Below are 26,237 nucleotides of genomic sequence, written 5' to 3'. Positions count from 1 at the left end.
CTACCTCTCCCCGCCTACAACCACCACTGTAACCTCCCTTCTGTGACCACCACCATAACCTCTTCCCTTCTACAACCACCACTCTAAATTTCCTCATCCCCTCCACAACCACCACTCTAAATTTCCTCAGCCCCTCCACAACCACCACTTTAACCTCCTCCCTGCCTTCTACCAGCAGCACCGCCAACCTACCTGCCTTTTTACCCCTTGTAGGGTGGAATGCTCAAGAATGGGTCATTTTAATCTGGCAAAAAATTCATGAAGACTTTCATAAAGATTCTTAGAAAAATAAAAATATAAATGTATCTTGTAATATTTATGAAGATTCCCAGTTGCCTGTATTTTTAAATATCAAACTCAAGAATCTTTATAAATATAACAAGTGGTATTAATGCAATTCGTGATATTTATAAAGATTCTTATAAGGATCTTTACAAATATGGGCCTACAAATCTTCATGTGATTTTTTTTTTTTTTTTACCAGATTAAAAAGTGTGATGGAGAAAATGAAAATCCTAATGAAATTAACTTCAGTACTTTATTAACTAAAAATGCAATAAAATGGCTTAATATGAGGCACGTTATTGTATATAAATATGCTCAAAATGAGAAACAAGTCATTATCCAGTAGTAGTAGTAGTTGTTTCCTATGAAGTATGGCTGAACAGCCCCGAGCCCCTTAGGAAGGCCATGGCCGAGACCGAGCTTTCCCACAGAGCTCTCAAAGAGTGATGTTGTGTTGTTGGGGTAGGTGATGGTGTGCACTGCAGTCTTCCATAATGTGCTTAATAGTATGGGGTGTTGTGTTGCATCCTGGACAGGCATCAGCGACGGAGTCATCCAGCCTCTTTTGGTAGCTTAAGAGGGCTGGATGATGCCCACATCTCAGCCTGGCCAGGTGGACCCTGTCCTCACAAGGGAGATAGGATTCAGAAGGGTGAATGTCAGGAGGCCATGCATGCGGCTGTGTGTTGTCTTTAAGTGACTGAATGGAGCAGCGAGTGATCTGAGTGTGGATATGCTTCTGGAAGTTGGTCTGAGGGGGGGAGATGACAGTATTTGTGTATGGTATCGTGTGCTGGGTGGTTTTGATGTTCCTTGGTGTGGGTGGATGTGCTGCCATGTAACATAGTGGATGTTGCAGGTTTGTGGAGGCTGCAGCAAGAAACTGGGTGCCTCTCATGTCTAAGTGATCCTTGACTTTGTGGACTTTGGTTTCTTGATGTAGGTGGTCTGTGGGTGTAGTAGCTGTGCAGCTTGTGATTATTTTTAGGGCCTTGTTCTGTATGGTCTGTAGAGTGGTGTAGTGTGTTTTGGTGAGTTTAGAAGCCCAGGCAGGGCTTGCATAATTCATCACTGAATGTATGTATTGTCTGTATACTGTGGTGGTGGTTTCTTTGTTGTGTCTGAATGTTGTATGGGCAAGTGACCTCAAAGCATTGAGTCTTGGTGTTATTTTATTTTTAATGTTTGTGAGGTGTCATTATCCAGTTATGTACTATACCTACTATGCATGAATTGCATACTTATGAACAACTGATAAAAAAGTACTGAGCAGGAGTGGTCCACTGATATCTTAAATGACCAATATAGCTAAAGATGTCGGAGGTGATTAACAGTTATCATATGAAAATGCATATAAGTGTTCTGACTAAGAAGTGCCAAGCAAACAATATATAAAGTGGCTGCAAAATGAAATTGTAACATCAGACTTGCAAGGGGGATCTGTGCAAGCAAGTGTTTTCACTTACACCAAAGCCATACCTGTGGTCAGTGCAGACTGATCTTATGCCAGGTGGTCATGTACCCCCTCTTGTCCCGGGCAAGTGAGTAGCAGTGCTCAGTGACACACTCGTGATATGGTGGTTTGGGGGGGATGCATGCTTTGCCCAACCCTTTTGTATCTATCCCTTCCTTACAGTTTTTGCCACCACCCTATTTTCACAAACAGCCAACAGAGTGGGTTATAAAGAGCTGGAAAGGAGAGGAGAAGGCCCGTACTTAACACTGCTAAAGCAAGTTTAGTCTGCCATCTCATATACCGTGATATCAGTGTGTAAGACCAGCTGTATATGAGCTGAAGATGGCTGTGGCATCCCTCCTATCATGCAAGGTACCTGGGAGAGAGATGGGCTCTGGAGACAAGCCAAAGACAACCCTAAGGACTGCATTTGAATAAGACAGTTCTTCAACCTTTATGAGTTTGTCATTCCTCAGGCAGTCTGTCTTTTTCCTCCAAGTCCTTCTTTCTTCTAGGTACCATACCTAGTGGGAGGGGCACAGGTATGGCTGTGGTGCAAGTAGAAACAATTGCATGTACAGACCCCTCCTTGCAAGTTTGACGCTAGGATTTCTTTTGCAGCCACTGTATGGCATCCTTATGAAACCAAGTATAATAACGTGGAGTTGAATCATCTGGTATTTTGCAGATGACATCATCTGTGGTGTCACTGTTTTAACGCGGTGTGCATCAATACTTTAGTTTGGATCAAGTGTAAGTGATATTCCTCTAAAACAGTAAAAGTGACTTCAGTATAAGAAAATTAATTCATCATCACTATTCTGTGAAATACTAATATAGCAATAATAATACTGTAATAATAATAATCTGAGATCTCTGTACAGTGAAAAATTTCTTGAAAACAATATCACTGTGAAGCCTGTGATAATCAGAAGTAATCTTCATCATAGGCAACTAGGTTCCTCTTGTCCTTGTGAGATCCTTTTTGGGAGTGACTGGCAGCTGCAAAAATACAATATTAATAAGTTTATTGATAATGGTACCATACTTATCCTGTTTCATACTGACTCCAGTTTTAAAAGATGATATGTTCATTTTTGTATTATCTGTGGCTATCTGGCATATTTCACTGCAATTAGTACCCTAATTATCAATACTCTTCATCAGTAAAATTAATTATCCTTCATTAGGCTATACTACCCTTACTTCCCACTGAAAAGTGGGATAAGTAACATCCAGAAATAGGATGAGAAAGCACAAATGTAAATTATCAGCAAAGCACCCAGTGGGCTACAGCATACAATCATTCATTCATCAAACAAACCTTCCTAGACACTGGCTTGGAAAAAAAAAAAAAACTAACGACAGGACAATAAAAATGTTTCACAGATGTTTTAGGAAATGGGTCAACCACATTAACAGGCTGATATGGGGTGCCAACCTTTTCATGTGCATCTCGGAGCATCCCATGGTTGGCTTCTTTAAACTATTGGTTTAAACCCCCCAAAAAAAAAATACCACTCCATTTCTTCTTGGTCTGTAAATATTTTTTTTTAATTTCTATCAATTACTCCTGCTTTTTAATTGCATAGTTGTATTCCTAATGCCAGGATTAAAAATAGTAAAGTGAACTGAAAATTTAAGTAAATGTTTAACCAAAAACATATTTATGGTACATCAGAGTCCTGCACTACACTCGTTTCCAGATTATTTTCCATTATTCTGGATCTGGAAAACTGCAAGACAGGAAGAGAGTTAAAAAAATAATAAATTTTCTCCTTCCTGGAAAACCGCTAAAATGGCAAGTTGGCAACGCTGATGGCTGGCAGTGGGCCTCTGATCCTATGTCCACAGATCAGGTATTATACAGGAGGTAACCAGAGAAGCTCTCTCTCTCTCTCTCTCTCTCTCTCTCTCTCTCTCAACTAAATTTTCTCACCTTTCATTTGCAAAATTAAAAGAGGTCTTCCATGTTTTACTACACTTAGTGACTAGAAAGCATGTGAGACAAGTGCAGTTGGCTGATAAAAGCTTGCTTTCCGATTCAGGTACTGTATTTTCACTTTTTTATATAAGTAAATTAAAATAAAAGCTTGCTAAATCCTTCTTTAAATTATATCTATGAGTAACTGCATATCAAACTGATATACACTGGGGTAGAATTGCTGGAATAAAAAAGAATAACATTAAATATTAAAAAAAAAAAAAATAAAGGAAAAAAACATTGCTTTTTTTTTTTTTTAACCATTGTTTTTTACCAACCCTGGTGCATCTCCACACATACCTTACCTATGCATTTTGATTGTCACTTTCATTTTTTTTTACTTCCATACCTTGCTTTCTTACACACTCCTTTACCCTATCCAACTATCATCACCTTGACCTTCTATGCCTCCTCCCACATTCAGTCATTCACATACATTCTCCATACTGTCCAATTCATATAATTACTGTATTTTAATATGACTGTACTGCCTACACAAACTCTCTTCTATCCTGTGATTAACTGACTCCCTTGCTCCTCATTTTTCACATTTCAAAACTTCTTCTTCTATCCAGACTTTACACCCTACATACTGTATACTCCTATAGAGTTCCTTTTCCTCTGACGTCATTCTCGACTTGAAGGCTCATCCATCAGCCCATCCTTCCACTTATCATCCAATTCAGTATTGCTCCAGGATTAGGGTTAGGCTACTTCTGCCCAGCATTTAAGGCAAATGACAAGTTGCACATCTCTGAGTGACAGTGCACAAGCAATAAATCTCAACCACTCCTTGGAAGCAGACTTGCATGGGCCACATCTGGGCTTATCAGACCACCAGGCAAATAGAAAATTTGTATGAGTGCAACAAGGCTACTGCAGTACCTCAGGACAGTATTCTGCATGAAAAAAACTTTGTTCTCCATGTGTACATCAGAAAACTGTCCCATATAGGAAAAAGTACCCAAGTGTGACAGCAGGAAAATGCTTTAAATCATGCTAAAATCTCAAAACTTATCCATTATTCTGGACACTAGCACACATTCATACAGACCTTTTCAGTCTCTGTGCTCAGTCCTCTGTTTTGTATCAAGGCCTTCATAGTACAGTCATCTCGTGTAAAGTGCATGAATATGGGCGACACAGCCCATCGCACTTTGCGAAACATAGGATCCCATGTTAAAATGGCTTTATGGGCGACACATCCTGAATTTTCGTATACTGATTCACCAATGCCTATCCCTAACTAAAATCCAAAAGGAAATCCTACAATAGAAACTTGCAAGAGTAATACTGTATATTCATTATGAAAATTCAAAACCTTATCAGCATTGTACAGATGGTAGATAATGCGAATTGTTGTTGTGGTACCCGAGGCCATACCACAGACGCTGAATCAAAACACTCACGGCTATTCTGCATGGGCCTCATCCCGTGCCTCAATATCACTCTCACCACTACTGGAGGATTTTTTCTCTCTCTCTTTTTTAGGAATGGTTTGTGGGCTCAGCCTTTGGTTCCTTCTTTCTTGCATTAAAAAAAAAAAAAAAAAAAAGCTAATCCACTGTCTCCATCCTCAGGACATTCATACATGTGAAAAATCCTTTTGGTAATGAATCATTCTGAATCATTACCGATCAAATTTTTCATGAACAAATTGCCCCACATTTGGTAATGAAAAATACCAAATGGCAACACCGGTGACGAGTGCGCCAGTGATTAACGAATGCTCTGAAAGCACAATAATGTGTGGCCAGTTTTATGGAAAGCACATCTTAGTTTGCACTAGATTAGGTGCTGCCCATTGCTGCTGCTCCAGGAAACCCTCAAAGTCCAGGTCTGACACTACAGACATTACATCATCATCCTGCTGCTGTTGCCACCACTCACACACCACCACAGATACTCAACGGCCCCACCCTTACCCATTGCGCGCTACAAATTATGCTCACAAGAATACCGTATTTACCTCAATTTTTTGTGCCCGTCATACACTGCAAGTAGCAAACGCACTTTCTAAATAATTATTGTCAGACCCCCATCGCACATTAGATGAGATGCACTTTGGGAAGGTGCGCTTTAGGGAAGATGACTACGGTACCTGATATTTTCTTCCCTAAAAGTGAATTATAGAGATAAATTTGTGCAAGGATTTCGTAGCTCGGCAGCAAGTACACATCCATGTAACTCATGTACTGTTCTGAAACAAGCTACTTCATTCATTCATTATCATCCATTCCTACATTGCCCCATGAGAAGCGTAGAAGCCCGGGGCTGGGCAAGTTGGTCCTGACATTTAAGATGAAAGTGACCAGCCTCACTCATCCCTGAGTGGCATTACGTGAGCAATAAACCCCAACCACTCCTTAGATATAAACCTTCATTTGGCTTAATCCAACTGAAGCACCGTAATTACCAGCTAAACCACCAGGCCCCAAAATCTGGTTATATGGTTACCACCCAGCATAGTAAATGGTTTCCTAGTGTACAGGAAACCATTTCGCTTGTCACTATGTGTAGAGTCACCCACAGGCAGAAGGAAGAGGAATGAAATGAAGGAATGAAGGACAGAAGAGGGCGTGTAAAGTCACCTGTAGGCAGAAGGACGAGGATATAATGAGGGAAAAAAAGAAAGAAAGATAGAGGAGAGGAAAGGGCAGACACCCGAGAGCAGCACTACATCGAGTGAGTGGATGGTGGACGCCCCCACCTACCACATTCAGCATTACCAAAAAGCATTACTCTCCATTCCCTTGAATACATTTATCTCTCTTGTCTATCACTGCATCAAGGTACTAGCACATTACACTGTGTGCCATAGTGGTAGGTGGTGGCAACCATCATCCACTCACTCGAGGTAGCACTGCCTACTTCTTCCTTCACCTATATCATTCTGTCTGTCCTGATCTCTTCCTACTTCACCTTTTCCTTCCTGTACCTTTACTTATTCTTCTTTCCACTCAGTTGGCTCTACACTAAGTGACACGTCTAATGGTTTCTTGAAACCCAGGAAACCATTTACAATGCTGGGGAGATAACTAAATAGCCTGATCATAGAGTGAAGTGGAGCCTGCTATGGTGCTCCTGTTAACTGGGTTGAGACATAAATGCAGCAGTCACCCAGAAACCAAACCTCCACATTTTCTATCAACTACAAGAGAACATCAGTTCCCTCCATGGGATAGCAGTGCAAGGGCAGTTGTTTGCCAGTGGCTGATAGGCCTGCTCAGCCAGACAGACAGTGGCTGATCAACACCAACAGCACTGTGAATCACTTTTCGTTCAACAACCATCACTTGACTGTTACATAAATTAACTTTTGGACCTAATCATTCATTACCTTTCACAAAACTCTCCACCAGACACCAAGGATACCATTTAGTAATAACAAAGCAATACAACACTATATGCATACATTAGATCTGAAAACTCTAATATATACTATTAACTCCCATCTTCACTTCCTTTTTCTCAACTCCCTAAAGTGAACTGGAGATAGGCAACTTCAACCTGCAATCTACCTGGTTCATATTCACATGAGCCTGGGGTCACAGCTTGAACAATATAACCTCAGATTACAAAGATCCTAACCGCTAACACCAAAGCAAAACAACATTAGTAAGAACATGAACTCAAATTACAATACTGCATCAGATTATTTATTATTCTAAGATAACCTTAGCTCTGAGGACTGGTATTGTATGGTATAAGTACAGTATCATAAAAATACTCACCAATAGTTGACCAAGTTGCTGATGATGAAGCATCGTTGATAGGGTCAATAACTGGCTGGCGGCGAGCCAGAGAAACTTTGAGCTGGATTCCTGACACCATAGAGCCATTCATCTGGAGTGGAGAACAAACAGGGATGAAGTGAAGGCAATTTCAAGTATAATTTAATGATGATTTTACTTTTTTATATTACACTGCATCAAATGTGTTCGTCATCCCCCCATTTATGTACAGGACTATGGTAGCCCTAGCTTCAGGACCTTAAAACTCAAAGGAGGTAATATGGGATCAGTTACCATAATATAACAATACAGTCACGTAATCCCTAAAATGATAAATTTAAAAAGACAAAGCTAGCAATCTGCCGGGTAAGACAATGTTCTTTAATATAACACTGTTCCAATATTCTGGCTGGTCTGTGACCTCATCAACCTTCGAGTTCAAGTAAGGATAAACTTACGGGTATTACAATATGGCTGTGAAAGCAGATGAAAAAGCCCCCACATACCTACTGCTCATCCAAACAGCTATTGTACCCTTCAGTATCAACAGTGCTTCCCTAATGATACTCAATACCAATGTCAAGTTTTGGAATAAGCTCTAAATACACCATGGTACAGTACCTGTTTTGTTCCGGGCCAATGAATTAGCAGTGAATAAAAAAGTTTTGAAGTTCAGTGTTTATAGACAGCTTAGAGCAAGAAGAAACTACTGATTATGGCTGTATTACCAATCAGTAATAAACTTAATTACAGTATACTTACATCTGCAATGGCTTTTTCTGCTGAGTCCACTTTGTCAAAAGTAACAAATCCACAACTGGAAAAACATACATTAGTTAACATTTCACTGTAAACCATCTTTAATGGGTGCATTAAATTTTAATAAAAGTGCTTCAGATTGGATTATCTATCTATAGTAGCCTTAATTCTGGAAGGTGTGGCTACTGACAATTGCCTCTGTCACTCTGTCCTTCACATCAAGCTTCCCTCCAACTCACACCACCATCTTTCATATACCTCTCCACCCCATCCCTGGTCTCCCCCTCCCTCTCCCCCATCACGTCTTACATACTCTCCTAGTCAACCTCTTAATCTCCATTCTCACCACAACGTCAAACCATCTTAAGATACTCCTCTCCTAATCAACTTCTCAATCTCCATTCTCACCTCTTACTCTTGACTTGCCCTTCCAACAAAGTCCAAGCTGCAGTTTCATACATCAGAGTAGGGATTAAAATACTGTTGTGTTACTGACATCTTTACTTCTGTGCTTACTTTCCTATTCCTTATTACTGCACTCAGGTGTACCTGTAAGCTTCTTTCAGTGCTGTACCCTTTTGTTGCAGTCCATCTTTAAACTCCCATCCTTGTTCATCACACTACCTAGATACTTTAAGGCACTCACATTCTCCATTTCCTAACCATTCAGACTCACTCTGCACTCCTCCATTTCTATCAAAGACCATAACTTTACTAGTTATTACAGCTCGAAGTATTTCTCTTTTCAAGAATTTACAATACCGTACTGAAAGATGTGTTGTGATGAGTGAACACGGGGTTTAGTTGCTGCCACTTCTGCAGATGAAGTTTGTATTGTATATGGGCCATATCACAATTCTTGTAAAGTATGTGTAAGGGTGCAAATATATTTTGAGTGCTTGGGAATTCCTTAAGAAGAGTTGGTGATTTCAAAGAAAAAAAAAATCATCATTTCATACTGTCGTCATTATACCCACAACATAACTACATTTACATTCATTGAATAGACTCTGAGACCCTGTAATAACCATCATTATATTATAGCCTTTTACCTGCTGTACGGGTAACCTGTAGTTTACCTTGTGGCAACCCTCCAAGCTGCATAATCTCTTAAAAAGGTACCTCCAAAGCAAAACTCTTAAATTAAAAATTGCCTTATGCACAATATACCATGCTGACAGGATGGCCTTTAGTTATCTGCCATTCAACGATACTCTTACTCATACACTTCTTTGCACAATGATCATCCTTCAATCTCTCTACATGTCTGAACTTCCCCCAAAGCTGAGTATCACTGGCAGTAGCAAAAAATGAAATACAAAGTACCAGTATGCTACCTGATTAGAGGGTTAAACAGGTCCCCAGGCATTCATTCCTTCATATGGTAGCTACATGTTAATACTGAATGTTATACTTTTTTTTAAAGTTTGTATACTGAAAGGAACTGAATGGGATGCAAAAGAATACTAAGCTTTAATATGCATAACACCATTAAGCAAGAGGTGTCAGAGGTGTACTGTGCTAATGAGAATGAGCCATGTTTGGTATGAGACTAAACATTGATAGCAAAGTGGTGGTAAGCAAGTACTGCAGTATTAAATTTTAAAAAATGCATTAACCTAACAATAACTTATAAGACTGTACAGCTATTGCATTTTGTAGCAATATTTAAATATCACAAAAATTTTTCAACTTGTAAATCAGTCACAAGTAAGATATTACATGAGTGGCTACCATTGATCCTGGGAGGTACAGGAATGAGAGTGAAGTATGGCTACAAGCTTGGTAACTAGCCACACAATCATCACTCTTAGGAAGGAAACATTCAGCCAGAAGTACAGTTACTCGGTGATCTTTTATCAGAATGACTGAACAAAGAGTCAAAGTAAAAGCTGGGACTTTCACACTGTTACAGATCTTACACATATCAAATTTCTTTTCCCCTAAAATTATGAGAAGTAATTAGCTGCTTTGGGCACCTGGTTTGGCTTCTAGTCCATAGAATGCATCAGTTTTACCATGGTCAACCCCAGAACGACAAGTCCTTATGTGGAAGCATGGAATCATTTTTAAGTAGGTTTGTATGTGTCCTGTTTAGCACCACTGTGACTCATGAGCACTAATGTAATAGTAAGTACTGCAACTGAAATTTCTCACAAACTGGACAGCAGAACAGTCACATTCCACACCTCACCATAAACAACACTCCCCTACCCCCCCCCAAACACACACAATACATCAATGTCATTTAAACAACACATCACAAACATTACAGATAAATTAACATAAAGACTCAGTGCCTTGAGGTCACTTGTCCATACAACATTTGGACACAACAAAGAAACCACCACCACAGCATATACAGTGCTCGTCAAAAGTATGGGGCGCCCTGCGTCCCTCCTGAGAAACAAACCTTTCAACATTGAAAAAACATATAAATAATGCATTTTATTTACCTTTAGTGCTTCGTAGGGTAGCCTTTACGTTTCTTCACGGACCTGAGACGTCTTGGAAGTGAAAGGGCGAGGCTCCTGAGGTGCTGGAGGGGTATTTTGTCCCAGGAGTCACGAATGGCGGCTTCCAGCTTAGGCAGAGAGCTCACGTCCTTCCCTTGGAGACTCTTCTTTACGAGGTACCAGAGGTTTTCAATCGGATTGAGGTCTGGGCTATTTCCTGGCCAGTCTGTCATGAATGATACCTCGCAGTCACGAAGCCAATTGGTGACCGATTTGGCCTTGTGAGCAGGTGCACCGTCCTGCTGAAACACTCGTGCACCTGTTAGCTCGAAGGAGTCTGGTAAATGATCACACAGAAGCTCCAGGTAAACATCCTGATTCACTCTGAGGTTCTTGGGAAGTACAACAAGCTTCCCCAAACCCTTCCCTGAAAAACAACCCCATACCATGAGTGAATAAGGATGTTTAACTGTGCTTTCTACATACCGTGGGTCAAGTGGGTCACTACCTTTGCATGCTCCTCTGTTACAGGTAACACTAAACGTTGCCTCATCAGACCACAACACTGACAACCATTGCTCCTCACCCCAATTTAGATATTTATTAGCAAAGGCAAGCCTACGAATTCTCTGGCTGCTAGAGAGAAGAGGCTTTTTCACAGGCCTGTGACTTGTGTAACCAAGCTCATGCACCCTACGAGACACTGTTCTCACTGACACCTCACCAAACACTTCTGGGTTGCTCTCCTTAATTTTCCTTGCACTCACACGAGGATTAAACTCCACTGCACGTTTTAAAACATTAACAGACCTTGGGGAAGTTTTCCTAGGCCTACCAGACCTCGGTTTCTTTGTGGGAACTTCACCACTGTTTTCCTCCCGACACCCCGCACACCAACGACGCACTGTCGATCGTGCCACACCAACCAATTCACTAATTTCCTTTGTCTGGTGGCCTGCCTCCTTTAGAGCAATGATCTGGGATATGATTTCACTCGATAGTTCACGGGTAGGTGCCATAACAAAGTTTTGAAGGCCAAAACACTGCGGGACACTCGGTAAAAAATGGCGCAATTTGAGAGGGACACTTGGCGGAGTTCCTCTCTCTCAGGCAGCCCGTGGGCGACTGAGGCGGGAACCAACCAGCGCGTCAGAAGGCCTCAGGCTACCGTGACGTCATGCTCGGAGCTCAAACTTGTGGCTCAATTCTTACCCCCACAAATGGGTGATTCTTTTTGGGCCATAAGTATTGCGCGCCCGGCGGACAACGCTGAATACTTCTGACGAGCACTGTAAACAATATATACATTGTGACGAATTATACAAGCCCTGCTTGGGCTCCTAACCTCACTAAAACACAACAACACTCTACAGACCATACAGACCAAGGCCCTAAAAATAATCATAGGCCGCACAGCTACTACACCCACAGACCACCTATGTCAAGAAACCAAAGTCCTCAAAGTCAAGGATCATCTAGACATGAAAGGCACCCAAATTCTTGCTGCAGCCTCCACAAACCCACACCATCCACTACACTACATGGGAGCACATCTACACACACCAAGAAACATCAAAACAACACCCAGCACAAGATATCATACACAAATACTGTCATCTCTCCCCACTCGCGTGCCTCAGACCAGCTTCCAGAAGCATATCCATACTCAAATCACTCACCGCTCCATTCAGTCACTTAAAGACAACACACAGCTGCATGCACGACCTCCTGATATCCACCCTTCTGAATCCTATCTCCCTCGTGAGGAAAGGGTCCACTTGGCCAGGCTGAGATGTGGGCATCATCCATCCCTCTTAAGTTATCAGAAGAGGCTGGATGACTCCGACGCTGATGCCAGTCCAGCACGTAACACTGCACCCCATACTATTAAGCACATTATGGAAGACTGTATTGCACACAATCACCTACACCAATAACATAACATACATTTCTTGAGAGCTCTGTGGAAAAGCCCAGTCTCGGCCGAGGCTGGATGACTCCGACGCTGATGCCAGTCCAGCACGTAACACTGCACCCCATACTATTAAGCACATTATGGAAGACTGTATTGCACACAATCACCTACACCAATAACATAACATACATTTCTTGAGAGCTCTGTGGAAAAGCCCAGTCTCGGCCATGGCCTTCCTTAGGGACTCAGGGCTGTTCAGCCATACTGCCTAGGGAACAACTACTGCTACTACTACTGAAGACTCCTAATAAGACCTTAAAATAATGTGGTTACATATACTACATCGCTCACCATCCACTCACTCGATGTAGTGCTGCTTTGGGTGTCTGCCCTTTCCTCTCTTCCATCCTTTCTCTTCTGTCTTTCCTTCCTTCATTCTTTCATCTTTCTTCTGCCTTCGAGTGCCTTTTCACTCCCTTGTCTTTTTTTCCTTCATTCTTTCCTCTTCCTTCTGCCTATGGGTGACTCTACACTAAGTGAAAAGCCAAATGGTTTCCCGTACCATACACCAGGGAACCATTTACTATGCTGGGTGGTAACCATATAACCAAATTATGGCGCCTGGTGGTTTAGTGGATAATTAAGGTGCTCCAATCGGATTAAGCCTGCATGGGTTTATATCCAAGGAGAGGCTGGGGTTTACTGCTCATGTAATGCCACTCAGGGATGAGCGAGGCTGGTCACTCTCATCTTAAATGTCAGGACCAACTTGCCTTGCACCAGGCTCCTACGCTCCTCATGGGGCAACACAGGATTGGATGATGGATGGATGGATGGTAATATTTTGGAAATAAACTTGGTAACCTCATCAGAGGTACCTGTAATAAGAAGCCAGTGCTAACATACTGCTTATGTATTAAAATATAATACAGCACTGTACATACACTACCGGTACATACTTTTTCTCAATCTCCATGTTGACATTGACAATATTTCCAAAGGTGGAGAATGCCTTTTTAAGGACCTCTTCAGAAATGTTGTAGCCAAAGACATAGATGGTGTGACCCTGACGTGGTTTACCATCTGCTCCTCGCCCATCACGTGTAAATTCACCTCGCTCCTCTCGGTCCCGTGCTGTTACAAAGCTTTCATACAAGTTTTGCTGTAAAACAAAAGTAGATTAAAAAAAAAAGGTAACTGTTGTGTTCTCAAATATGTGAACAAATTTAGATAAGTTAATCACCAATGGCTGAATTAGGGAAATAATAATGTCTGGAGAGAAATGCATATTTTTTGAGTCTATGGATTATTATGAGGTAAGGATGGCACTTAAAACTATTTCCCATTGATAATTCCTTAAGGATGGGCACTGCATCCTTTGCCTCCATTTATCAGTTCTGTTATTACCGAAAAGGTAAGCTGCATGTTTATTTCAGTTCATGGTGTAATGAGAACTTATCATAATTCAAACAATGACACACTGGCAAGTTGTCATATTTTCTTTTACATGATGCAGAAACTGCTACTGTGTATATTAATAATGATGATATTTATAGTTAAACTGATTTATTATCATCCCAAGCCCTTGTTTACATAACTCAGCTGATTCCGTCATGATTCCGCCCACTCGATCCTCCTGCCAATAGGAGCGCATTACGGATTGTACTAGCCTAAAATCTACTCTCATGAGCATCAAGTAGGTCCAGAAAACTTTGGTTCTGACTGGTCTAAAAAGGCCTCACAAAAACACAGTTCTACTTAGTACCAGATATCCCAAGTGCAAGCCCAAACTTTTCCTTTTACAACAATTTAGACACACTACATACACACATACAGTTATGGTAAGTATCAGAAATACACACAGGAAGGTTAACAGAAACTGATGATAAGGGCACAATAACGAGGAAACAGGTACCACTGAGTGACCTGAGATGGGCTTGAGGTAAGGGGTTGAGACAAATATGTGAAGTCAGTGGTCTCCATCACCTCACGTAGGGCCTCATCTCTAAATCCCTTAAAGCCATCCGAAACTAGTCACTGCACCATCACTATCAGCAGATACTAGTTCAGGTGTGCAATAATGATGTTTTTCAGTAAAAAAAAAAAAAAAAAAAAAATGCACAATAACGGAAGGAGTGCAGACTGTCATCTTTCAGTGATAATGAAAACCACTATGTTACACCCAATTGCACGAAAACAAAGGGATTGCTGGATCACTGTGCGTGTGTGCGTGCGTGCATGCGCGCGTGTGTGTGTGTGTGTGTGTGTGTGTGTGTGTGCATGTGTGCATGTGTGCATGTGTCTGTGTGTGTGTGTACATATATAATTCTTTTCTGGGATTAAGGCATCTGACAATATATATATATATATATATATATATATATATATATATATATATATATATATATTCATTCTTTTTTTTAAATAACAGAACAGAGAAAGAAAAAAATGAATAAAAATTAAATAATCCATACACCAGATTACTGGCATCCTCCATTCATAAAAAATCTGTAACAGTTGGACTTGAACAGCTGTAGTTTGAAGTTTGTGGGAAAACAACTCCAGGGAAGCAAGTTCCTGAGAGATGCAGTTCAGGGAATAAAAGAATTCTGATAGGCAGAAGTTCTGCAATATGGTTGTCTGACATTCCAGTCAGGAGCACTACCAGATGCCCATGTAGCACGAGGGAAGGCATGGAGAGGCAGCACAATGGACACAACCTTGTTTAAGCATTTGCCATAAAATTATCTAAAATAATGAAAGGGAGGCAACATTCCTTCTTACTTGTAGGGGAGGTAGTTTATTTATAATAGCAGGGTTATTAATAATTCTAACAGTTTGTTCTGAATTTTGTCTAGCTGCAACCTCTCCACATCCATTCCACAAGGGTAAGCAATATTCTGACTAAGAGAACACATGACTCTTATAAATTATAGCTAACTGTTCGTCAGTGAAGAAGTTACAGACTCTGTACAATAATCCAAGTTTCTTTGAGGCAGTTTTGGCAATAGATCTGACATGAGAGGTCCAGCTGAGGGCACTGATAGGTGAAACACCAAGAATTTCAATGCCTTTGGAGATGGGAATACTAGTAGCACTGAAGGTAATATACGAATCTGGCAATCTCTGTCTATCAATAAATTACATATATTTGGTTTTACTAGCATTAAATGAGACAAGGTTATTTTGTCTCCATTCACTGATCTTAGATAAATCTTGGTTTATGGAGATGGCTGCACAGAGTTGAGAGTTAGAGATATTAAACTTTGGAAATGGGTGTTTGAGTGTGAATGAACTGTGAAGTGTTGAATCATATGTATATGAATGGATGGGACTGTGGGTGAAAAATAAGAGATCATTAATATGAAAGAGGAATAGGGTTGGTGCCAGAACTGATCCTTGTGGCATGACAGCATTAAATGAGTGGAAGTTGGAATGTACATAATCTACTTTTACACTTATTTTTCTGTCACTGACATATGAGGAACGTAGAGGAACAAAAGACGTTGGTCCATAGCAAGGGAGTCTGGATAGCAGTGAACAGTGTCACACTGTCGAAAGCTTTAGAAATACAGGGATCAAGGGTTACTGCATGAGTTTCTCCATGCTGGTCAATTGATTGATGGATAGTATGAGTCAGGAGATTATGTCAATGGTGGATCATTTGTGGCAAAAACCACACTATCTATCACTAATTAAGTTGTGGGATTCAAGGTGTTTAACTATGTGCTTATTAATAAGAATTTCAAATACTTTACCAAGAGAAAATATGATAGCTATAATATATAGACAGACAGATAGTTGGATTGATAGATACAGATAGATAGATAGATAGATACATACATACATACATACATACATATAGATACATATTATACAATATATGGTACACATACTTTGACCTTAACTCTGGATTCATGTATTTCTTCCTCAGGATGAGTTGTTGAGAAAGGCTGGTACCCTGAAGGAGCCTTGTCTGCTGCTGAGAGTTTCCTTTCCAAGCCCTGCCGAGAATCATGTTTCACTATGGGAGGAAAATGTTATTACATACTGTAGACTGATAAATACTCCGGTAAAGTTTATCTTAAAAACCTGATACCAGAAGGAATTATTAAAAAATGAATAAATACTGGTACAGTGCATAAAAACTAAGCATCAATCTGTATTGGTCAATGAAGTATGGTAAGAACATTTCAGCCAGTAATTCAAGCTTAACGATAGCTATTGTGAAAAGGGTTAGATGAAAACATGTTGGGCACTGATGAAACTCAAGGTGGGCTAGGCACCTGGGAATGGTAGTGTACATGGAATGATGTTATTGAGGGGGGAAGTAGTAATGGGCTAGGCTTTGGAGTTGTGTGAATTAGCAAGTGAACAAAGAATTGTAATACGGTAACTATAAAATCTCTACCTATAGTCAGACACCTTAATCACAGGTGGGGTGCCACAAACAAACTGCCTCCGTATCAATGTATCCTCTGCCACCAGACTGCCCTCCCTCCAGTTCACACCATCCTCACGTATATACTTTCCATTCCATCCCTCCATTTCATGCTTGGTCACCCTCCCCCACTCCTCCCCACCACCCACCTCAGACACTCTCCCAATCAATTCCTCAATCTCCAGCCTCTCCACATGGCCAAACCATCTCAGGGTGCTTCTGTCATTTTCCAGCACATCTACATCAACACCACAGTGACTCCTACACTTCCTTATTCAATTGTCTCTCCAGACAGACAATATGGGGGAATCATATGGGCAAGTGTAACTCAGTGCAGTAGGACAGGTTTGCAGTAAAGTGCTTACTAAGATGTCAGTGGATACAGTATAATGAGGAGTTGGTATGAGGTTTCAGGAGAGGGAGAAGATACTTGCTCAAAATGTCAGGCAAAGAAGTTTTTAGAAACTGATATATAAAGTCATCTGTAGTGAAGTATTTGTGAATCTGAAAGTGTCACATGACATAAATCCTTTCAGTACAATTATGTTTTCTTAAGGTAATTTTTGTGACTGCCAGGTGATTTTATTCAACTTGAAGATCTCTGCAAGCTCCCTAGTTAGAAATAGAAACAATTTCCATTAATCCTTTCAGTATCATTAGGTCTTTTTTATAATTCTTGATAACCTAATACAAAGCCATATTTTGTACAGCTTAGGCAAGATACCTCTGTAATGAAAGCGTTAAAAAGCCAAGAGGTACTATAGAATATACAAAGATTACATGGAGAGGATGATACAGATACTGAATGCTATCCAAGGTAGCACATACATGATGAAGCTATAGAAACCAAGTGCAGAAGGTGATGGTGTTGCAACCAGGTGTTGGTGCTAAAACCAGGTGTGTCTAGCAGAGCCGACCCACTTATCACAGGTAATCAACTGCATTTGTAGGGCCATCCTACAGGTACAGTGCATACGCAGTACAGGAATCTGGCACCCCTTGTGATGGACAGAGACTGACCAGGGTTCTTCCCATGGAGAGGTGTTTGGAAATATAAGAAAGTTTGGCTCCTGGGTGGATGCCACAGGTACTCCATCCTGGGTGCACAGCACCACCATATGTAGGCTCCTCGTAGTGCCAGCAGGTATGCTGAATGAGAATTCAGCCTAAATGTTGGACTGTAACAGGGCTGTGCTATGTCTCTGGCTGCAGACTTCATGTGCGACACAACAAAGGTCTGCACAAACCAAGCTGCAAGACTCATATGTGGTACCGTACAATCTACATTAGTCATAAAACAATGACTCAGTAGAGGTAAACTACCTTACAAAGAATCAGCCTGGCAGGGGATAATGCCTCTTTGGATAAAGTACAGAGAAAGCACAATGGTACTGGTTTTGAGAAGGGAAGGAATATTCTGCATTTGTTTGTTGATGATGTAGCACGGCTGGGATACCAAAAATGAATGTTTCAGTCTGGTAGAGAAACCTGGCAATGTATATGAAAGAAGAAATTGCTACTGACAGCAAAGTGAAGGTACAGTATTATGAAGGAGACATAAGACAAATTTTGATGCAAAATCAATTGATTTAAAGGTGGAGTCTCAGGTTATAGACAAATTTTGTGTTATGAACAGATGGTAACCTAATGTCACAGACTAGCAACCTAGATGTGGAACAAGAGGAGGGGACAGTGGATGAGGTGGAGGAATGACGTTCATAAATTTGTGGGCTTCAGGTGGAATGGGCTGAGACTAGGTCAAAGTGAAGAAATTCAAAGAAGAGACCTATTATGAATGGACCCATAAATGGTTGCTGTTGCTGATGATGATTGTGTATTGAAGATAATGATGATGATGATAAAAATGGTATGATAATGTAGTATGGAAGATAAACTGACTGAAAGTGTGAAACAAAGAAGAAATGAAGTTTAGGCAATGAGAGAACTAAGAATTAATGGGATCGGATAAAAAATGTGGGAGCAAAGAAAATAATTTGCATGACAGACTAGCAGTACTGTTTAGAAAAAACTTGTTCCTTCCTTCCAATGCTACTGTAATGCAGTGAAGTATGGATATCTATGGGAGGCAAATAAAAAGAAGGGGTAGTTGAAACAAGCAGTTTTTGAAGTACAGTACTTTACTAACAAAGTGCTTTGCAGAAGTACTGGAAAGTGAGTCAATGACCACATTCATGAGGTATGTAATGTGACAGACATATGATAATGATGAATATTTAATGGTGTTTTATACTGTCATAAGAGGACAGATTATTACCTACTGAGAAGAAACAAATATAACTGGTAGTCCTTTTGACAGGCCCACCTTCCACAGGATGCAACATCAGGTACCTAACCAGGTAGCTAATAAACAAAGATATGTATAGTATACAGGATAGCAGTAAGTGGCATGTGCAATGTCCACTCACATTATATGACATAATAAATACTGTACTGGTATTTTGATTACTGCTGCAATTTACAATACACTGGACTATATGTACAGGTGCAACAATAATATCACTCAACTTTATATCTGAACAATTATGAAATTCTTACACAATACTGTAAAGAAATTTTTAGGCTTCAAAGACTACAAAGGCTACTGGTACTGGGTTTTGGATATTAATGTTTACTGTCTGGTTATTTACTGTGGTGAAGTAATAACACAGTCATATCCACAACTCTACAGTATCTTGCAAGTGAAATAAATGAAATAAAAATAACAGATACATCAGGCGATAAACAAATAAATATAAATGGCAAACTGTATATTACTGCAGAGTAATGTGCTTTAATCATGCACACATTGATTTGTCATACCTGTATGTAATACCTAGCTGAATAGGAAATCAAGACCACTAAAATAAACACTTGGGACAAATCTGATAAATTACACAGGCTAACAAATTTCTATGGTAAACCAGAGTCCCGTATATTATTACCATGGATCGCTTGAAGGTTGTTTTCTCAGTTGCAGCCTGAGGTCGCTCAGGTACCTTGATGGCACCAGATTTGATGAGCTTCTTGGCCATTTCCTTGGCATCCTTGGCTTCCATGGGCCGCTTGAGGGGAACTAGTGGCTCTGGTTCCTGCTTTGGGGCTCTCAGGGCATGAAGAGCCTTTTTCTAGAAAATCCATTCAAAATTAGAATCATTCATAACACCTGCTAGAGGTACCACACAGTAATTATTAAGAATCTAACTCCACTTTTTTTGGTAAGATTTTTCATAACTGTTTTAAAAAATGGCTCCAGTGAGTAGTTAAATAGGTACACTGTACACTGAAGATGGGTGGTGCTTATAACAAACCAACCATATAACCTGGGTTATCTACCCAACCATGACTGCCATAAAACTATGGTTTCACCTAGCTCCAAAAAATTTTAAACCTGATGCATGTTTCATTTTATTTATAAAGGCTTAATGTGCTTACATGCGTTGTCCTTGGTCAACTAATGGCAGCATTCTATCCTACTCGATCTCAGCTGCCAACTTCCATCCTCTTAGCATGCCCAGAACCACTTCAATCTACCCCTCCTCATCTATCCTTCCCCTCAACTCTTCAATTGCAATCCTTACTCCCCTAGGCCTCTCATTCATGGATGCACTACACATCCATCTTATCATTTCTGTACATTTCAACAAACAAATATCCTCTTCCATAACTGCAAACATCTCAGTACTGTACAGTATCACACTCATAACACATGCTGCATGCAAGGACCCCTCATCACAGGAACAGCCCTCTCAGTGTCAGGAGAAGCAACAGCTCCCCTTCCTACAACCACTCGTTACCCTAGCTACAGAACTAGCTCCAACCCCACTTTCAGCTCATAATATGTCCCCCAAATAGCAAAACTCCTCCACACACTCAAGAGACTCCAGCAAGATCAATCTTTTCATGCCTCTCAATCTAAACATATTCTCTTCGGCACACTACACACACCAAATCAGCATTATTTCCTTGCCTAGGCTACTTCTACTATTACTACATACAGTAGCTACACATTTCTAACGCACCTACTTATCACAAACAGATGGTGTTACTTCCCACACGTTTGTGACAAACTGCACAAGGCCATACACCACTTGCTCGGACAGTACCGTGACCAACCATACACATCGCCACTTTTGTTTTATCCAAGTTTACTTTCAAACCCCTGTACCCCATTCCATCTCTCCACTTCTTATATCTTTCCTCTGCCTCCCTCTCATGTACTGCAATCAACATTAAGCCATCAGCATACAACATTTGCCATTGGAGTCCATTTCTTAAGTCACATGAGTGCTTCAAACACCTGATAAACAATAAGGGGCTCAAAACTGATCCCTGATGTATGCCAACATTCAAGGGAAATTCATCACTCAACTCTCCATTCAATCTCACCTGGGTGCAAGCAACCTCATACATTACTGTAACTACTTTAACCAGTCACTCCTCAATCCCAAGCTTTGTCAACTGCCTACTTCACCACCTTCCTAGGAATTCCGTCAAAGGCCTACTCCAAATCAACAAAAATAAAGTATTGCTCCCTCTTCTTCCCTATATAATTTTCCTAAAGCTGGACATGGAATACTGCATCTGTGGTCCCTTTGCCTGGCATAAACCCAAACTGCATCTCATCAATATTCACTCTTTCTCTTATCATACCCTCCAGGATTCTCTCCATCACTGTACCTTCGGTATAACTTTAGAAGTAACCAACGTTACCAATTTTCATTATATTACGTCCCTGAACTATTCTAACTAAGACTTACCTTTTAAGCCTAGTTTGAGTTGGGGGAGTAAATTTTGTAGGGGTAGTCATATAGTGGCTTAGGTTAGGCTGTCGCTCAGTAGCGGATGAATGTTGCGCCATATTGGCTGGTGCAGGCGTGTACATTCAGTCTATGTCAGGCCCTAGATTAGGCCTAGGTTAGGTTAGGTTAGGTTAGTTTGGGTTAGTTTAATGCAAAATAGTGTGTTTTTAATTAATCTTGATCTTGATTTTGGGGGATAAACCCACTTTTGGAAATCTTACTCAAAATTCCAAAAGGGGGATTTTCCCCCCAAAATGAGGGTCAAAACTAATTAAAGCACAGTATTTTGCATTGGAAACCATAAAAATAATAATAAAAGGAAACGTTGGTTACTTCTAAAAATTTACCGTACCTTCCTTATCTGATCCAAAAGTTTTATGTCTCTATAATTTCTTCTTTCCATGGCATCATCCCTACCCTTTCACTGTACACATTTACAAACACATTTTTCAGCCAATCATTTGGAACAACACACTCATATATATTTATCTATCTATTGCCAGATGCCATAATCCCGTAAGGGGTGGCCATTTGACTTTGAATTATTTGTTTTACGGGGAGGGGCACTAACCCTCCATCAACCCACTTGCTGACACGTAGGGAGCACGTATGGTTTGGTTATATGGTTACCACCCAGCATTGTAAATGGTTTCCTGGCTTACAGGAAACTATTTGGCTTGTCACTCAATGTAAAGCCACCTGTAAAGGAAAGAAAAGCAATAAGAAGTGACAGGAAAGATGGGAGAAAAAGGAAGAGAGGAGGGCAGGCACTGAAAAAGAATGATAAAGGCTAAGGAAGAAGTAGGCAGCACTACATCGGGTGAGTGGATGATGGCTGCCACCACCTACCACTATTAACTAATTATAAATGCAACAAAAGGAAGATAAGTCTTAAGGTGAAATAGGCCAACTTTTTATAAAAAAAATTACCTACGGCATCTTTGAATTAATTCGGTGACTTTGTAAAAGTGTACAGAGGTGCATTTTCAAGTATGAAGAGGATCCATCAATGAACAAGGACAATACGACTGCATACCAGTAAGGGATTAGAGGTGTATGATATGTAGGAGGACTACTGGGCCTTGAAGTCTATGCCCAGAGTATTAAAAAAAAAAAAAAAAAAAAAAAAAAAAAAAAAGTTACCATACAGGTTGGCAAAAAAAATGGTTAGGTCTGGATGAGATACAATAAACAAGCTTGGGTTAAGCTACGAAAACTGAGGGTACGATAGATTTTGATAAATTGGCACTGACAAGGGTCTATCTATCTATCTATCTATAGCCTGACGCCCTAATCCCGCAAAGGGTGGCCGCAGACAAAACGCCTCCAAGTCACTCTGTCACCCACCATTTGACTCCCCTCCCCCCAACTCACCCCCCCCTCCCTCATATACCTCTCAACTCCATCCCTCCACCTCATCCTCGGTCTACCCCTCCCTCTCCCTCCCTCCACCTCACCTACATACACCCTCTTAGTCAGTCTCTCATTCTCCATCCTCTCCACATGTCCAAACCACCTCAGTGTATTTCTCCTAATCTTTTCAACCACATCCACATCTACCCCACAACGTTCCTTCACTTCTTCATTCGTCAACCTGTCCCTCCATGTCACTCCACATGCTCCTCTCAAGTAACTCATTTCCACTGCTCTCACTCTTGACTTGTTCCCCTCTTGCAAGGTCCACGCCTCGCTTCCATACGTCAGGGTAGGGATCACAATACCATCATGCATTGACTTCTTAACTTCCATACTCACCTCCCTACTTCTCATCACTGCTTTCAGTGTGCCAACAACCTTCCTTCCCTGCTGTACCCTTTCACGTACTTCATCCCCCAAAGTTCCATCCTTACTCATCACACTACCCAAGTACTTGAATGCACTCACATTCTCCATATCCTCACCATCCAACCTCACTGCACAAGGGTACTTTTGTTAAAAAATGAAGTCCATCTGTTTTCTTGCACCACATAGTGGTGTTAATCTGCCTTCAGCACCGACAGGGATTGTAAACAAACAATGCTTTTAAAACGCTTTTCAGTACTTTTAAAAGAAATAAAAAACAACGAACCTTGTAAATGCAATAAAAAAATAACTGAAGAATCCCATGAAGGGGTAAGACAAAGAAAATGAAAACTGGAAACTAGGGTGGTCCAATATCTCATTATGGATTACCAAAATCACACAGAAATTTCCTAAAGAAAAAACTGAAGCTCCAAAATAAGGTGATCCCATGTCTCCTTGATGACTACCCATTCTACTTGTGCACAAATAACTAAAGTAATAAGATACCAATGCTATCTATCTATCAATCTACAGCCAGACGCCGTAATCCCATAAGGGGTGGCCATCTGTCTATGTGTTAGCTGCTTTACAGGGATAGGCAAAAACACTCAATAACTGTAAGAATGCCACCACATCCACCAGTCAATTTTGAAGTGATTTCACATTTAAACTTCAGGAGGCACTGATGCTGATGCAAGTGTGACGTGCTGTTTACATTGTGCCATGTGCCCCAAAAGAAGCGCTCTCATTAGCTTCCCTGCTTCAATTTGACTGGTTGGTCCACCTGCCTTGTGTGCCTGCCATTGCCTATCTGTTTGATACCCACTGGTGAAGGTCAGATTAAGAAGTCATATACTACAGTTACTGTTCATTTGCGACAACTATTTATACTGGAAAAAAGTTAGCATAAGGTGAGACATGTAAACTGTCAAGATAAATTTGCTGTTTCAGACAATCATGGTTATTCTGATGTTTTTTTCTAACCAAATGAACCTAACTTTGTCTACCTGCTTCTCGCCCTTGATTCCTTCTTCCATGCATTAAAAAATAATAATAATAAAAAATAATCTAACCTAACTAATCTTGTCCAATCTAATGTAAACATCAGACATGACTGTCTGCAACTGCAAAAATGCCAGTCAAGAAATTTTAGTTAATGCACACTTTACTATAGGCAGCAGAAGGACCTTACCAATTCGAATCCTGTTGCTCCAGTTGGTTTTCTGTATTTTTCTGTTTTCATGGTGGTAAACAACCGTTTAATGTTGACCTATTTTCCCTTGTTATTATCATGCTTCTTATGCATCACTGCCATTTCTAATGGCAGGTCTGCTAAAATGTACTTGATTTTTGGTTGTTTGGTTAATTGCTTGGTTATGTTAAAATAGGTTAGGATGAGGTACTAAATGGCAAATGGGGCTTATGTTGGAATTGTCCACCATTACACCCGAGAAACAGCTGATACAGCAGAAGGAATATGGCTAAACCCAGTAGGGAAAGAAATTTAACAGGAAATGTTCACTTACCACCCCAAACCTGAAAAATATAAAGGACTGGTACGGTACTTTTGCTGCTCAAAGCGTATGTTTACCGAAATTTCCTAATTCCTGATAGTCCGATATGGCAAACTGTCCAAAAACACACAATGATTATGTTTTGTGGAGGGACAAGATGGACCGACAGATTTCTAGAATGAGTGCTACTTGACTTTCACCCCAATTAGACTAATAAGTTACATATAAATCAGATATATTGTTTACCTTCCTACGGAGTTTTTGGTATTTTGCTTGTAGCATTTGTTCTTCCTCAGTGAGGTTGCTTGGAAAATGTAGATACACCATCTTCAAAACACTCCTTTCCCGCTGCTAAGAAGTATAAATAGTTCTCACTAGTTCTTTGAGCGTTTTCTATGACTTTAACTGGGTATCTAACTGCACACTTCACTATGAAGTCACTTTAAACAGTGCAGTCATATCCCTCTCTGCTAAAGTGTGCTGCTTATGTCAAAATGCCTGAAAGACGTATGCTACACCTCCCTACACCACTGGCTGTAAACACTTTCTGATCCAGTGTTGCCAGTGCCACTCAGTTGCCAGCCCTCAAATATCTGTAGTTTTGGTCACAATTTCTGTAGATTTAGGAAAATTTCTTAAGACCATAAATGACCATCATGACCAGAAAATACACAAGTAATGGTGATTACAAATTATATGACTATAAATGCAAGATAATTTTAATATACAAAGAAAAATATAACACTTAACTTGGCCTGTGAAAATCTCAATCAATACTAAATCTATGGAACAAAAAAAAAAAAAAAAAATCCATCTAAACGTAGAATATTTCGTGACACCGTGATAATTTCAATGTAGAAATCAAAATCTAAACATTTGGTTTGAGTGAAAAAAATCAATGCACACAATGGAAAAAGAAAAAAAATCTGTAAATATAAATTAGATATTTGGTGACAATTAACCGTGATAATTTTAATGTACAAATCAGAACATAAATAACGGCGTGAGAGCAGTGGAAATGGGTAATTTGAGCATGTGGAGTCACATGGATTAAAGATATTTAATCATCCCCGAGCTAGGCAACTATGGCCATATAGCCCAGCTAGATTACA

At 40.3% G+C, this 26,237-nt stretch overlaps 1 protein-coding gene across 1 annotated transcript; it reads right to left on the bottom strand.

Annotated features, from left to right (window-relative positions):
- Positions 1-1,553: 1,553 nt before the first annotated feature.
- Nelf-E (negative elongation factor E) lies at positions 1,554-25,583 on the bottom strand. Its single transcript, XM_080283395.1, has 7 exons — positions 25,372-25,583; positions 19,973-20,155; positions 16,486-16,593; positions 13,549-13,751; positions 8,222-8,276; positions 7,460-7,571; positions 1,554-2,743 (listed from the first exon to the last, which is right to left on the bottom strand). Exons 1-7 carry the CDS (start codon positions 25,450-25,452, stop codon positions 2,670-2,672), a joined length of 816 nt encoding a protein of 271 aa, XP_080139521.1. The 5' UTR covers positions 25,453-25,583; the 3' UTR covers positions 1,554-2,669.
- Positions 25,584-26,237: the final 654 nt, after the last annotated feature.

This window comes from Coenobita brevimanus, chromosome 97 (genome assembly GCF_032717465.1).
Source record: "Coenobita brevimanus isolate Jiangsu-jjx chromosome 97, ASM3271746v2, whole genome shotgun sequence".
Lineage (NCBI taxonomy): Eukaryota > Metazoa > Arthropoda > Malacostraca > Decapoda > Coenobitidae > Coenobita > Coenobita brevimanus.
This window is presented reverse-complemented; position numbering and strand designations above follow the sequence as displayed.